Below are 15,637 nucleotides of genomic sequence, written 5' to 3'. Positions count from 1 at the left end.
GAAGTGTACGGTACTTTTTTTATAACTGATCAGTGACGTGTTTTTAGCCTGCAGATAGAACATTTCTATTGGTTATGAAGATGATCAATCAATTGGTCAGAAGAAGAGAATGTGACTACATCCCGTTGTGACGTAGTAAAAGTATCGGAAGTTGTAGGGGCGTTTTATCTTCAGTTTTGAAAATTGTCAGAAAGTTGTTTACTCTCTGGTATCTGGTATCCAAATCCGTAACTTCTTTTCGCACCTCCTGTATTTACGGATAAATATGGCATACCCAGGATACGGTGGAGTAAGTAAAAAATGGAATGGGAGTCTCTTAACGGTGTATGTTTCTGTTCTTGTCTTTGAAACGATTAAAGGGCGGGGATTTACCAGAAGAGTGTATATATATATACTATACTATACATATAGGGACTATTTTCATTTAGCGTGAAAAAGGCTGGGCAGCTGAGATACTTAGAAAATCTTTTGATCGGTTTGATCAGATTTTTTTACAATCTCCAAATCATCAGAGGGTTATATACAGCAGTATATGCAGAAAACACATATTAACAAAATTGTAAAATATTATTAGCCTTGTTAATAATACTAAAACGAAATCTAATATCCAGTGTTCGCGATTAGAATATGAAAATTGAGTTTTCGTTTTCGAAAATGGGAAATGAAAAATCTTTGTCCTATGAGACAGAGAGTAGCGCTGTTGTTGAGTAATAGGTTCTCTTATAATTTCCGGGTTATATCATTACTGAACAATTATATATTGCACTTAGACCACCACGGTTTATAACTCGAGCTGTGTTCGCTACTGTTTTGAACATCGTGCTGGTGTCAGGAATGCCAGTGCTACTAACATAAGATGAACAGATATTTTTTTAGAATGCTTAATTTAGATATGTTAGACCATCATGGGAGTACAAGAAGAGTTCAGCCATCGCTCCGATCCTTGGTAGGGCTAGCTGCTTCTTCCTTCGCGTGTAAAAAGCGAGGGTAGTTCCAGAACTAGAAATGTCTATTTATACAGTAGGTTTGGCTGAAAACTATTCTGTTTTCCCTTCCTGTAATGCCAACAGCGTTTATCTCGACTGGAGTGGTAATCGCCTCGTCAACTTTGCAATCAGTGGTAACGCACCAAAGTGAGGGCTTGAAGTTCTACTGCAGGCGCAGAAACATGTCCGCACGGGTTTGCCAGCATGAGCGTGCATGCTGCCAAACTAGTGTGCGTTGAATCTGCCGTTTGACTTGCACTATCAATTTCTAGCGTTACACGTTTTTGCTTGTTATATTCTGTACTTTGAACCAACGCGCCCTCGCTGTATGCTGACACCCACTATTCAGAATGATCTCATTCATTTTTTTTTGTCTCGTAAAACGATGTTTATGTGAAAAAAAAATACTTCAAAGGTGCTGGATGTGTTATTCATAATGTTATGGGAATAAATCGTGCTGCTTCTTCCAAAAATAAAACTAATGATACAAAAATACACTTGTTTGAACTGTCAACAATGTAGGTGGAGGAGTGGTGTGCTCTAGGTAGATATAAATGTTTAGGAATTTAGTCTTGGGATTCTTGGATAAAGTGCTACTGTATGTTGGATAAAGAGGTTAGAAAATGGAAGAATGGATTACAGGTTTTTTCTACTGTACTTGTATACAGAATATAGACTTCTAGTAGGTTGCCTAAACTATGCAACTTTGTAATCTTGTCTGTAATGAAATGATGAAATGAGTTAGGTCTGCAATTTCTTTGAAAAGTGCTTTGTGTGATAGTTCTTGCAGGCTGTGAAATCAGTATTTGCATCACAAAGGAAACAGGAAAAGTCAGGATGCCCTTGTTCTTAGGAAATGGGTATTAATAAAAGGAACTAGAGCAAGCATATATGTCAGTGTTTGAAACAGAATAACAGTAACAACAAACGTATATTGCAGATGTAGGGGACCATCCTAAGACTTTTAGCATTGCTGATGTTATACAATTTCACAGGAATAAAGATTATTTGTAATTATTATTCACAATGTAGATTCACAATATATTCGCAATAAGAATTTATGAAGATGTATTATGAATAATTAATATAATTATTATTAATATTATAGGACACCTGTACTAGGATGAAGATTGTGTTACAGTTCGATTATATGCCTTGCCCTTTCTAATATGAATTGTTTGGTATCAACTACAGTTTGTGATCTGTCTGTACTTGTTTCCTCAGTATGGAGGCTATGGAGCACCGATGCCAGGAGTTCCAGGACCCGGAATACCGATGCCAGGAGGACAGATGGGAGGACCTCCGATGGGTGGATACCCTGGTTATGGTGGTTTTCCCGGGAATTTTGGTGCTGCACCTGTAAATGACCCGCTGTGGGGTTATTTCACTACGATAGCAGGACAGGTCAGTAAGAATATACAGACAGATAATCAAAACTGTTTTAAGCTGGTAAAGATATGACACCTAGATTAGGTGGATGTTAGTGAACTGACCATCTGCATGCCTCCCTATTGATTCTTAAGGATAATTATTTAAATTCTTAGCTGTCTAGTTCTTTGTATTTCCTTTTTGGCCATGCTAGTTATTGTGGCACCTGAGGTAGAGCATTACCACCCCTGTCCATTCAGTATCTTTATCTGATTAATGCGGATTAAAAAAAAACATCTGAAAAATAAAAATGTAGCACTATAGTGGCATATTATGTACAGTTACAAAGAATACCACTGGAAAAAAAACAGTTTAGCCTGGCACTCTTGAAATGGTTTCAATAGACCTGTACTGTATGTTGTGATCATTGAACATCTCTGTAACTTCAAAGAGGGGTCAGACCCTCAGAGATGTGTGTAACTGTTAGCAATTGTCAATGCAGCACAATGCATTTCCCTAGTTTCTTTTATTTCCCTTGAAATAAAGAAGAATGATCTTGAACTGATGTACTAGCTAAAATCAATAGAAGAGTTGAGTCTTCCTTGCTTTTTGAATAAACTGTAAGAGAAGTAAGTAGTTCTCTCTTTACAACACAGACTAGAGTATTACCTGTTGCAGCCCAAACATGTTATATCTCATTTACAGCACTGAACAAGAGGCAGGTTAAACAGTACAGAGGAAAGTGCAGGGAGGCCCAGGTCATTTTATCTATATTTAACTCATCAGCTTGTATTTGGAGAGGCTATCCTGCTGACTTCACCCTGGGCATGAGCCTGGTTTTAAGACAACTATACTGTAAATGAATTGACATTATTAAGAAACACGAGTAATGACTCAGGGCTCTGGCAGTTTGCTTCATTGGTTATGTTTAGGTGGTTAAGATCTGTTGGTCAGAAACATCCTGGTGTAAGATTTTCTTTTCCTTTGATTTTCACTGGAAAGGAAAGTTGTGGTAGATGATGAGAATGCGCCAGAAAAGAAAAGGCCCCTCTTTTAAAAAAATGAAGCTGATGTGTAACTTTGTGTTCTTATGTCATGGTTTTAGTAAGATGCATCTTTTTACAGTACTGTATATTCTTTTTGTAAGAATTATTTTTGGTCTCCTTTTCAGGATGGTGAAATTGATGCAGACGAGCTTCAAAGATGTCTGACACAGAGTGGTATTAGTGGCAGTTACAGTCGTAAGTATAGGCAACAAAATGAAGAATTTACGTTTTTGAAAATGCTTCAGATGAGAAGAGGATATTCTGCTCAGTGTGTACATGGTAATTGGTAGTGGACGAAATTATAAGGGTGTCCATTCCTAGTTCTAGAGGACTGGTGTGTCTGCCGAATGTTATTCCAGCTCAGTTATTAGTGAGGTAAACCAGCTTGATTCTGCCTTAATTGGACCGTTTTAACAGTTTCTCCCAGCTCTTCAAGTGCTGCTACTTTAAAGAGACCTTAAAAACGTGCAGACTCTCCAGCCCTCTAGGGTGAGGACTGGACACATTGGTGTAGAACATTTCAGTATTTTTTAATTAGGTTGGATTTTGTGATACTAGGGATTTGTCTAGGAATAATGTTGTATTTGTAATGTGTGTTACTTACAATTTCATGAATTGCATTTTCTATTTCTAGCATTCAGTTTGGAGACCTGTAGAATCATGATTGCCATGCTGGATGTATCCTTTAAGTGCATATTTAAATGACAGTGGATGGGCTTCTCTCATCTGTATTATTTATTATTTATAGTTAATTGTTGGGTATAAATCACTGGAAGTTACGAATTACAGATGCAAGAAATTCTATAGGGCTAATGAAGTGATCTAATTCCTTACACTTACTATATATAACATTTTTCGGGACTCAAAGCACTTTACATGTCATGGGGACTCCCCTCCATCACCAACAATGTGTGGCACCCACCTGGTGTTTGTTGAATGAACATTATAAATACAGTACTTAACATAACTCCTTTAGAGAGATATGACTGGGAAGATGGGATTTAATGAGTTCAAGGAGCTTTTTGGAGTTCTCAATGGCTGGAAGCAGAATTTCATGATATTTGATCAAGACAGAAGTGGAACTGTGGAACCTCATGAAATGAGTCAGTCCATTTCCTCAATGGGTAAGTGGACTGTAAGCTGCTGAACCTCACCCACCAAACCTTAACCCTTAAATTAGTTGGTTTCCTATATTTGGTTTCTATAAAAACAACAATAAAATTTTGCAGTTACGTGCTGTGTAATATTTTGTTTGCCAGTTTAATTTCTAAAACAAATGTTTTTTGTTCACTTAAACATATTGTAAAGTTTAATTTTAATATACAGCATCTGGTACAATGTAAAAATGATCATAACATCAATACAGTACATAACATGATTACTCTGTCATACAAGCTCTATTTTTAATATCTAATATTTGACTGGAGATTAACTGTTTTTTGTTTTCTTAGGTTACAGGGTTAGTCCCCAGGTGCTGAGTGGTATTATAAAGCGCTACAGCAAGAATGGCAGGATTTTCTTTGATGATTATGTAGCCTGCTGTGTAAAGCTAAGAGCACTCACAGGTATAGAATACATCAATTTTTTCAACTAAATTTGACAGATGTGATTTACCAGGGAATGGTTAATTTAATGTATTTATTCTAGTGAAAATGAAACTTTCAGTTGCTTCTCAAGTGGCTCAACAGTAAAGACTGTGGTTTTAGGCACAGGTTGTGCTCTCTGATCTGGATGTTGCCAGTTCAGGTCTAGCTCTATTCTTTCATTAATCAGGAGTGACTGGATTTCTCTAAGAGGCTGTGCCTAATTGCCAGTGTAGTGGGTGGGCAGTTATAGAATCCTTATTAATGCAACAGCAGCACCCAGTGAGTATGGAGTGTTGTCCATGAGAAATACTTTCTTCTTCTATGTATATGCAGACCCTTCAACAGGGCACTGTAGGCTTGCATAATGTCAAATGGCAATCAGTACAAACAGGGTAGGAAAGAGAAATAATACATTATTAAATACGATTTTTTAAATTAATGAGTTGGATATTTTATTGCGGAGTCAGATTGCAAAAAGAGCTCATTCAAATATTTTTTTTCCTTTATAGACAGTTTCAGAAGGAGAGATACTGCACAACAAGGAATTGTAAATTTCCAGTATGATGATGTAAGTACTTATGTGAAGCAATGGGGATGTTGAGACAGTAGGGTCTCGACATCTGCCAATTTAACAGTGGCAAAGTTGCCCAATCATGATTCGGTCTGGCCGAGGGGTCTTGTATGGAAGAAGAGCAGGATGAATCTGAGCCGAAGGTTGTTAAGCTCAGCTTTTCAAATTTGACGCGTGACAGACTAGAATCATGAGATGAATCTAGCTTGTGAGTGACCCTTTCCCTGCCTCTTGCCCAAGTACCCACTACTGAACGTGTGCATCTCAAGTGGCCTTGTTTATGTATTTTGTATTTGTTTTGTATTGTTTTTGGTTTTCGGTTATGTTTTGAACGCTACTGGTTCTGTCAGGAGATCACAGTTAGGTGATTAATATAGGATTGTGATTACTGTTGTTTGTTGATCAAAGTTATTTTAATTAAAATAAAAACAATACATTACTACTTTAATTATCATATAAGGGAGGGTTACTTATGTCTCTTAACCATACGTTCTATATACTGTAGTAAATTATTCAGCTGTCTAGGGCTGGACTTATATGTGGATTTGGCTATTTGCGATGGTTCTCTGCACCAAACACTTGTGAATATCAAGACCCTACAATACTTTGAATTATATGAGAACTCTTTGCGAATTTACGCTTCTTCTTTTGTTTTGATTGTAGTTCATATTGTGCACGATGTCGATCTGATTACCTCATGATCGAAATCTGTGGAGGACAGCGGTTGAAACCTGTTGAATTAAGAACAGCTTTCGAAGGCTTCAGTCTACTTGGATGTGTTGTAGCTTAAGAACACCAGCTGCTGTGTTTGTGTGGTAAAGTATGTGCTAGAAGAGTATGTTTCTTTAAAAATAGACCAGCACGACCGAAAAACAAAACTATAAATGTATAATGGACATTTGTACTATATAATTTTTTTATTTAATAATATAATCCAAAATAGGAATTTGCAAAGCATGTAGTAAAGCACACAAGGTCAGCTTGTACAAAGATCTATATTGTGTTGAATTGTGATAAACCCTTAGGGCAAAAAGGACATATCTTATTATGTGTTGACAAATCAGGTGCCACTACTTTGACTGATTAGTACTTCTAAGTGGATGATTGTTCTTTTATATGATTTCTACAACCTTGAATGTGCATCACCCTTATTTGGGAAGTTGAGATGTAATGTTGCCGTTTTATAATTCTTAGAAGATAAATTTACTAAGGATGGTGGTTGAAGATGTCCAAATAGTTTCAAATTACATCTCATGGATTACCCTATTAGAGTGTGACATTATTTACTTGCTGGTGTACTGTAAGTACCATTAAAATACTTGGGTATGAGCCCAGTAAACATATGGTAAAAAGGCAACTCTTTTGACACAAAGTGCCAACATAATCTATAAGCACTTGGATCATCAATGATTTTATTTTGTACTTCTTATTTTGCCATAAACTACAGTTTTTATCTGTGTACATTTAGAATTTTGAAGACAAAGTAAAGAACTGCAGTGCTTCAGTGTTAGAGCAACATTTGTGATAACTTGTTAATCAGTGTATCAAGGGTTTTTTTTAATTTCTAAGCAGGCCAAAAGGGATGTTCAATGTTATTTTTGTCTGCTGTATGCTAATAATTAAAAAATGTGAACCACAGGGAATCTGCTAATCATATTAACTGTTACAATGTTTTTCTTTGATCAGTTGCTACCTTAAGCTTTATGTTAATAGCTACAAATGCAACCTATTTCAAATAGTTTATAACACAGAACAACTTGATTAAACGTTAATGGATTTTGTGTATTTTTTATGTTAACACAAAACAATAAACAAAAGATTGTATACCGTATATGTTTTATTTATACAATTGTTCAAAAGTTGTTACCTAAATCAACTGTGTTAATACACACAATATTGTTTTTAGGAACAGAAACATTCAAATCAGCTGTAAAGTGTTGCATTGTATAAAATATTATACAGTGGCAAACTTTATAAATACATAAAAACAATTGTGTAACGCACTAGGAGATTAAAAAGTGACATTTCCTCAATACAACCAGTTTGAAATATGTGCAAAAGTAGGCAAATCTAAAAGCCTTGTAAGAAACTATTCTGTTGATCTGTCTGCTGGCCAATAACTCTAACAATTTCAGCACAGCTACACCATCAGTTTATTTTTTTAATGAAGTGGCTCCAAGCCTTAATTGCCTTTGTAGTAGTACAGGTACCAGACCCATACTTCTTGATAGGTACAATTTTGCCATACAAGCATTTGATATGTTTCCTAATAAATATAAATGATACATTTAAAAAAAAAAAGGATTTCATTAAAATTGTTCATGAAATACTGCAGAACTCTTCATATCATAGCTGTTCACTTGTAACATTTTGTATGAGTGCGTTCTAGACTCACTGAAATTGCCAGTTTTATGAAGTGGTTAAACTAATCCTGCTCATTTAATGAAACAAAAAAAAAGGTGATGGAAGAAACTTTCTTAACTTTTAGCCACATAAATCCCCAGCCCCTTTTTAACATGATTGGGCAGCTTCTACTGAGGAATATAACAAACTATATATCACATTTACTTTCAAACTACCAGTATAAACATCAGAAGTAGTCACTTTTGATGTTTATAAGAACGATAGTTAAAATGAGAAGATACTAATTTGTCCATGTGTCTTGTTTTGTTGCTATCAGATAATTGATCTAAGGATATCATCCTGTCACTTTTTGAAAGAACCAAAGATATGTTCTTTACCAACATGGTTGACCTGTTTGTTCAGGACTCCCACAACCCTCTGTGTACAAAAGGGTTTCCTGTAATCAGGCTTCTAAATTGCACAATACCTTCTTAGATGCAACACAGTGACATTACAAAAATGTTCAACCTTTTATGAAGTATGCAGAATTGCATAACAGTGTTATGTATACACAAGTATTCACACACTTGTATACATATACACAAGTAATCATGTAACAAGTGTTATGAACAAGGTGTTCATAAAACATTATGTTTTAGGTTTAAAGCTATGGTTAAGGTTGGGACTGGCATTTATGAACAAAGTAGGGTTAGGGTTAGCAAAAGGATTTGGGTTATTAAGAAAATGTATGTGCCCATTAAGTCTTTTGGAAGTATGGGTTATAATTTCTTACATAGTCCCCAAGAATGTATTATACAGGTAACCTAAATCCTAATTTGGAGCAAGCATCATCATGGAAGATTTTATATTTTCGGTGTGGCAAATATTTTTGTTGTTGGGAGAGTTCCAAAAATGTCTTTGCATAACAGAGGGTATTTTATTTAAAAGGAAGCCCTAAAGCTGATGTATGTAGAGTGATGAGTCATGAACAAGTTATAACATGTCTTGCAACTTATACATTTTTATTTTTCAGGAAAAAAAAAAGACTATGGGGATATTCCTTATTTTCAACACAAAGGACCGTTGTGGATTTTGACCATAGTAGTATATACTTTATATATATAAGGGTATGTGTAAGTTAATTTATTAAACATGCTAGAATAGTTGATACATGTTGTTTTTTGTACTGCTATAATGATTCAGTCAAAAGGGTATGTAATTACAAATGTACAAAAATGTTTTATAAATAATAATGGATTAGCGGCCTATGGATTGTGGGGGGTGAACTTCATACTCATGATATATCTTATTTGCTCTTTAAAAAGCAGTAGAATTTGGAATTCTCAGTGATACGTAAGGTTTTGAGGCCTGCTAAGTGTTGAGCGGAATTAAGAAAAGCAGGAGTCTGAAGGTAAGGGAAGAGGTAAAAGTAAAAAGTTAACAGTGCAGTGAAATTTGTGATTTTTGCTTTGTACTAATGCAATGTGTGTTTCAGATCACAAGATCAGTATGAGACAAAACTATTGAATGTAAGCTTTTGTTTCTGGATATTATTTTGGGTGAGACTCGGCCAAGCATCTCAAAGGAACAGATCAAGAAAATGGTGATGATGATGGTTCCAGCAGTTTTAGCATATCAGGGGTATGTGACCAAATTCTAACTACACAGTAGTTTAAGTTAATTTGTTCCAAATTGTGCTCTTGTGCTCTTCTGAAATGGGAGGGGGGTAGCATACAACAAATTCCATTCTTCTAACATGACTAAACATGTACTGTATGCACACAAACATCCAGAAAGCTGCCATTCTGTACTATTGCCTCATATTTATCTTTTGATCTGAAATACAAATTTCACTTGTACATAGCACAAAATGATACATTTCACTGCATTGTCACAGTGACTTATGCTTTCACTGTAAAAGAAGGAGGACTTGTCAAGACACCATTGGTTTTTTTCACATGCCATTATCTAAGTAATACAGTATACTAAAGCAAAATAAAAAATACATTTATGAACTGCATTTTGTCTTGTGTAAGATCAAGAATAGTTAAAATCTTGTGAAGGATAGATAACATATCCAAAGCCAGTGCTAAATTTCTTTTGAAAAAAAAATTAATGGGTAGATTTTCATCTTTGAAAAGAACCGTACTAAGTTAACTCTTTAGGAACTTGAGGAATGATACACCACCCAGAAACTGACCAATGCCTTTGTCAAACCATTGTGCTGTTTCTCTGGGTTCATTTTAGCACTGTTGACAACATGAACATTGTTGCTATTGATTGTTAATAAAAATTCAAATCTGGCCAATGTTGCTGAGAACTAAATCCCTTGTCAGTTCTTAAAATTCAGATTTTGATACAGAGAAAATGAATGGTGACAAGTTTTGGTATAGGATGGAGATGCTTAGGTTTGGTTGAATTGAAAACCAACCCACCTGAACTTTGCCATTCCATAACGGCTGATGCAGTTGAGCACCCCTTTTTCTCAAAAATGCAGGTTCTTGAAAATGGTGTTAGCTTATGTTCTTTGTGTGAGAACAAACTTCAACTTTGCTAATTAAAAAGAATTTGAAATCTGGAAAGCAAATACTGTACATGTTCACCATCCATTGGATGACAATTATCAAAAGTGTATCACTGTGCATCGCTTTGTGTACATTATAACATAACAACATAAAGTGGAAAATCCAACAGCTCTCTCTTAAACAATCCTATTCCATACAATATATTATCTCTGTGTACAGATGTAGGACTTCTATGAAATGGTTCATGAAATGATAAAATGCACACCCTTGTTAAAGCTAATTCAAGACATTTTATGAATTGACAAAGCTTGGCTGTTTGTGGATTGGCTGATCTTCACAATATTAAGCCTTCAGTTTAGCATGAGCAAATTATATTTTAATCAATTTTGAGCAAGTTGTTCAAATGTACTTAATGCCAGATGTTTCCCTGACGTTCTACTGTATCTCAATCCAGAAAGTTATTTTACTTTTAAAATTAACAACCTTAATAATTTCTGTTAATGGTGATCTCCATGGTAATGCTGAAGTGCCCAATAAGATTGTCATTTGGAAACAAGGAACTTCAATATTATTGCTTACAAAACACAGGGCTGGATTTAGTGGTGCAATTTAAAACAAACATTTTACTTACACTTTATAAATAAAGTATTTTAAAAATAACCTCTTTCAAAATACAGTGAGGGGTATTAAAATGCAAAAATGCTATTAGTTCCAATACTAATACTTGGAATATTACTTTGGACATTTTGGATATATTTCTTCTCTCTTCTTTTTGGATAAGCTGTACATTTTACTTACAAATACATTTGGGTCATTACTGTGTATGTACAGTTTATCGGAATACAATTAGTCTTCCTAGACTTTTGATGCGTAAAATGTTGAAAAGGGGGTTTGTGACCAGGTTTAGGCACAATATTGCATCTGGTTTACAAGCCTGCTTATTGGCTATTTATTTAAAACTTTTCAGGAATACCATAGATTGGATCACTTTACAGAAGTATTAAAAATATGACCTGGATTTTCTTAGTAAAAAGCAAAATATGTGATATTTGGACATTTAAATTCAAATATGTGCTTTTAACAAAGTTTGGTTCAAGTTGTGTCCTATATAGATTTTTATAAAAGCTTTATTCATTGCCTAGAAAACATGCGAACACCAAATCAGATTCCCCTTGAAATAAATCATATTCAGAACTTCATGCAACATAAAACACTTCCAAACATGCATTTCTTTTCTGAAACAAGCATGTAAGGTGCCTTGTGTTGCTGGCAGTGTTACATCTGAAATATATACATGATACTATTTTTACCTTTTTATTAACTGTAAATTAAGAAACTAAAATTTTTAGGAAAATCTACAGTATTCTTTGCATATGACATTATCCTTCTAGACCCTGAGTCAAACTTAAGAGGATTTTAATTTATATTGGAAATGGACAGACATAACAGTAATGCGAGCGATCTGAGGTGTGATTATTTCCCAGGAAGACCAGGATCAGAAACATGCCTGTGGAGTCCCAACATTCCTATGTTACTTAGGGAAGAATCTGGCAGGGAAGGGTGGCGGATTGGAAGAAGGAAAAATTTGGACTGAGGCTGATAAAATGGAGTTGTTTGGTTATGTTCATGTTCATCTTCCTGTTCAGTTTCCTGTTCCAGAAGCGAAGCTAAGTTCTCCTCTGATGCTGTGTTCAGATGGACTCCACTGGATAAAGATTCTTTGGATTTTACATTGGGCTTTTCCAAGTCTAAGAGTTCTGGGCTCTGAAATAAAGCACATACAGCACATATAACATTTTAAACAGTTGTGTGAATATTTTTCATCGGTTCTTCTTTGGCTATTCGATTGTCGATACATTTCGGTATATTGATAACGTATATATGTATTGTATATATATTATATAATACATTAAACTAAGGTTAAACTAGAATTTTGTTCATGTACAGGAACAAGAGTAGATATTCCAAATTTCTGCTATGTTAGTAGCTTAATAGACATGGTGTGATCGACAACTTACATTATAGTTTGTATGAAGAACATTTTTAGTTTTAGTTCTTTATAATGTTTAAAATCAGAAAATATGATATGCTTCTGAAGGTGAAATACAGGACTGTAATACTTGTTTCACTGCACTGCATACCCCATGTGTTCCATTCACTGAGTTGCAAACCTTAAGCCTCCCTTTAAATGTTTGGCTGGCACAGGTCTGTCTTTTCTTTCAAGACCTTTGGTCTCCTATTTGTCATTTTGCTTTCGTAAATTTTCAAATAGGGCTTTTCTTCCAGTTGCACAAGCAACAGACATGTTTCTGGGTCACCAAGCCTTTAATCTGGAGGCACCAAAGATATCTCCCTAGGGAAACAAGAATGTCTAAGACACTATTGATCTTAGGATCGAAAAGAGATTCTCCTTTTTAATGGTAACATCTGAAAAGGTTTTCATTGATAATGATAGATAAGGGAAACTGTTGGGCAGACATCTAAACTCCTTTCCCATTAACTCAACCCAGTTCTAGTGTTGGACTCTCAGCCACTACATTTGGCAACTTGAGTGCCTTGGATTTGAACCAGGAGATTCTGCGAGTGAGTATAGAACAGTTGGTTAACTGAATTTTGCTGATCTCAAACACAAGCAAAGCAAGGATGCTTTTCAAACAAGACCAGACTTCTTACTCTATTAAAATGATATGGAAAAATATTAAAATATCTTTAAACATATCTAAATATAAGCTAAATAATTCTTATTCATATATACTGTATTTATTGTTCATAACACTTGGTGACTGACACATGCTTTATAATACTTAATCATGAGGCCTTGAGCCATATCCAGATTTACTTCAGAAATACAGTATTTTACAATTATTTACTGCAGTGCTGTTACCTGCGATGATACACTGAAGCTCCTGTCTGTTCTTATAGCAGCTACAGGCTGAACCCGAATGGCAGGCCTGTGATACTCTGAGCTGCCTGCCACTGTGCTGTAGGCAGGAGGCCCTAATGCAGACTGCCTCTGCAGCAAGTGAAGAATGGCCTGGATATCAGCTGTCATCTGTGATTCTAGTCTGGAGAGAGAAATCAAAATTAAAATGCAAACTTGAATTTATTCCACAGACATCTTTGAAAAGGGGAAAAAAATCTGATTGACAAAAAAATAAGTGTACAGCTTTTGACGTCTTTGATTACATTGTTTATCTTACATCTATCTGCCGTTTAAAAACATTTTCTAGGAAGAAAACACAAATCTTTTACAGTATATGCTGTGCCACAGAGGAAAGAGAATTACAGTTTATTCTGCTGAAACCAAGATTTTTCCCAAGGTCATTTTTATATATTCTGAAAACTGTTTATGTATTTGAATTCAGGTCATGCGATTTCACATTATTAATTATTTGTTTCTGCGACACTAATTTATAAATAATAAAGCAAAAGGTTACAACCCTCAAGAGAGTAATACGGCTTATGAACAGTAGGGGGAGCCTTTGCTCTAGCTATTCTCTAAATCTCTTCTGTGTATTGGAAGTATAAAGCAGATGTCCCCTGTGTTCCTTAGCGTGTCTGTTTTTAAATCCTTAAATAACAAACATGTGTTCTTAAAATCTAATTATTCCTCTTTGTATCCATGGCTGGAAAACTGGATTAGTCAGCTGTACACATCTTTCACTTGCTTTATGACTGTGGGCTCTCTTATTACAAGTGATTTTCTCTTGCTCTTGTAAATCAAGGTAAATAAAACCAATTTCTCATCTTATTCCCTTCGTGTTGTTTTTGTGTCCACATGGAATATTTTGTAGCATGAAAGAAACAAAATATATATATAAGCATGTTTAATTTATGTAAACTGTATATGGTAAATACTTAAATACAACCCTAAACAAGACCTTTTAAAGGATTTTTCAATCTGTCTCTAATGTTTAAACAGTACCTTCTGTCATTTACAGTAGGCTAATGGTTAGGAAAATTTGTATGGCATCTTTAATGATTTTGTTTATTCAAATCTAAGAAAAGTTTAACATTAAACATTTTAGATAATGAAAGGTAATGTATTTAGTGCCAGTGTCCCTCATGCTTAATCCACATAATTGGGCCTTTATATTGCAGACAATAGGCAGTGTAATAGATAAGGGTGTGGATCCAGAATGTCAGCTATCAGGTCAAAAGGAACACATGTGTCTATTTGAACAAAAAAACCTGTTTTTAGTCTTTTATATTTGCTTCAGTATGATATACAAGCACAAGGGCTAGGCAATTATTTCAATGATTTTTTGTATTTCTGGCCATTATTTCTCAATCGAAGATAAAACAAGAAGACACACTCCTAAATAGAAACATCAGCTGTAGCCTAGGGCTTTTACTTCAGCAGAAATAAAATTTAAAGGTCAGCAAGAGTACACATGAAAATATCCCTTTAAATGATAACATAGCCCTATCTTTATTGCTGCAGGATGCTTCTAGTTTAAAATAATCTTTTTCTCTGTAGAAGTTCTTCTTAAACCACCACCTGCTCTGTCTGAACCTATTATCTGCTGGAATAAAATTAGTTTTTATAAGTCGTTTGTGGTTTCCATTATCATCAGTCGCTTGCCAATACTAAAATGCACAACATTCAAACTGATTGGCAGTAAGCCTTTCTTCCCTGTTAGCTGTCTGAAACCATTTCAAAGTGTCCTTAAAAGGCCATTTTATGTTTTTTTTTAATTTGGCCAAAAATCTTTCCACATCTTAGCATTTTTTACCACGGATGATGTAAGCCTTTTGGCCAGAACAGTGTTCTGTTTTAGGGACTCCAGGGGCTATGTCTGGGATTAGCACTTATTAAATTAGTAGTAGACTGTTGTTGTCTCTTAACAGTATCTCTTGTCAGCACTGTTATACAAAAACTCTCTCATATGAGGTTGATTGGAAGCACAACAGTTTACACAGCCAAAAGTATAACTTGTGTTTGTAATCAGACTCACGTCACCCTGGACAAAGTAAATGTTTCCACAACTGGGACTGTGTAGTTTTATAATAGAATTTGTTCTATTCTTTTGACACGTAATTACAGCTATTCAAATTTTAAAATGGTGATAAATTATCTATGATATAAATATTGTTAAGCGACTATCATTTAAATAAGTACCATACAAAAGATTATGCTGACTAGAGAGTTCAAAGTATGAGGAGTGTATGAACACTGGGTATGAAAACGGGAAATCAACAAACAGCCTGA

General features: G+C 35.0%; 2 protein-coding genes across 3 annotated transcripts in view; one reads left to right on the top strand and one right to left on the bottom strand.

Annotated features, from left to right (window-relative positions):
* The first annotated feature begins 126 nt into the window (after positions 1–126).
* gca (grancalcin) lies at positions 127–7,385 on the top strand. Of its 2 annotated transcripts, none has more exons than XM_088929855.1 (8): positions 127–289; positions 2,211–2,390; positions 3,526–3,595; positions 4,035–4,078; positions 4,377–4,524; positions 4,852–4,965; positions 5,496–5,554; positions 6,221–7,385. In XM_088929855.1, the coding sequence occupies exons 1-8, from the start codon at positions 266–268 to the stop codon at positions 6,245–6,247; spliced, it is 666 nt and encodes a 221-aa protein (XP_088785981.1). In that variant the 5' UTR covers positions 127–265; the 3' UTR covers positions 6,248–7,385. The 2 variants fall into 2 exon arrangements, with proteins under 2 accessions (XP_088785981.1, XP_088785980.1); XM_088929854.1 differs by lacking the exon at positions 127–289 and adding an exon at positions 758–946.
* kcnh7b (potassium channel, voltage gated eag related subfamily H, member 7b) overlaps positions 7,379–15,637 on the bottom strand; it is a 97,302-nt gene continuing 89,043 nt past the window's right edge. The window contains exons 16-17 of the mRNA XM_088929853.1: positions 13,310–13,490; positions 7,379–12,189 (exon numbers count right to left, since the gene is read on the bottom strand). Coding sequence (XP_088785979.1) covers positions 11,899–12,189; positions 13,310–13,490 — 472 coding nt within the window. The 3' untranslated portion in view covers positions 7,379–11,898. The remainder of the gene's footprint in view (positions 12,190–13,309; positions 13,491–15,637) is intronic.

This window comes from Atractosteus spatula, chromosome 13, assembly GCF_055471065.1.
Source record: "Atractosteus spatula isolate fAtrSpa1 chromosome 13, fAtrSpa1.hap1, whole genome shotgun sequence".
NCBI lineage: Eukaryota > Metazoa > Chordata > Actinopteri > Semionotiformes > Lepisosteidae > Atractosteus > Atractosteus spatula.
This window is presented reverse-complemented; position numbering and strand designations above follow the sequence as displayed.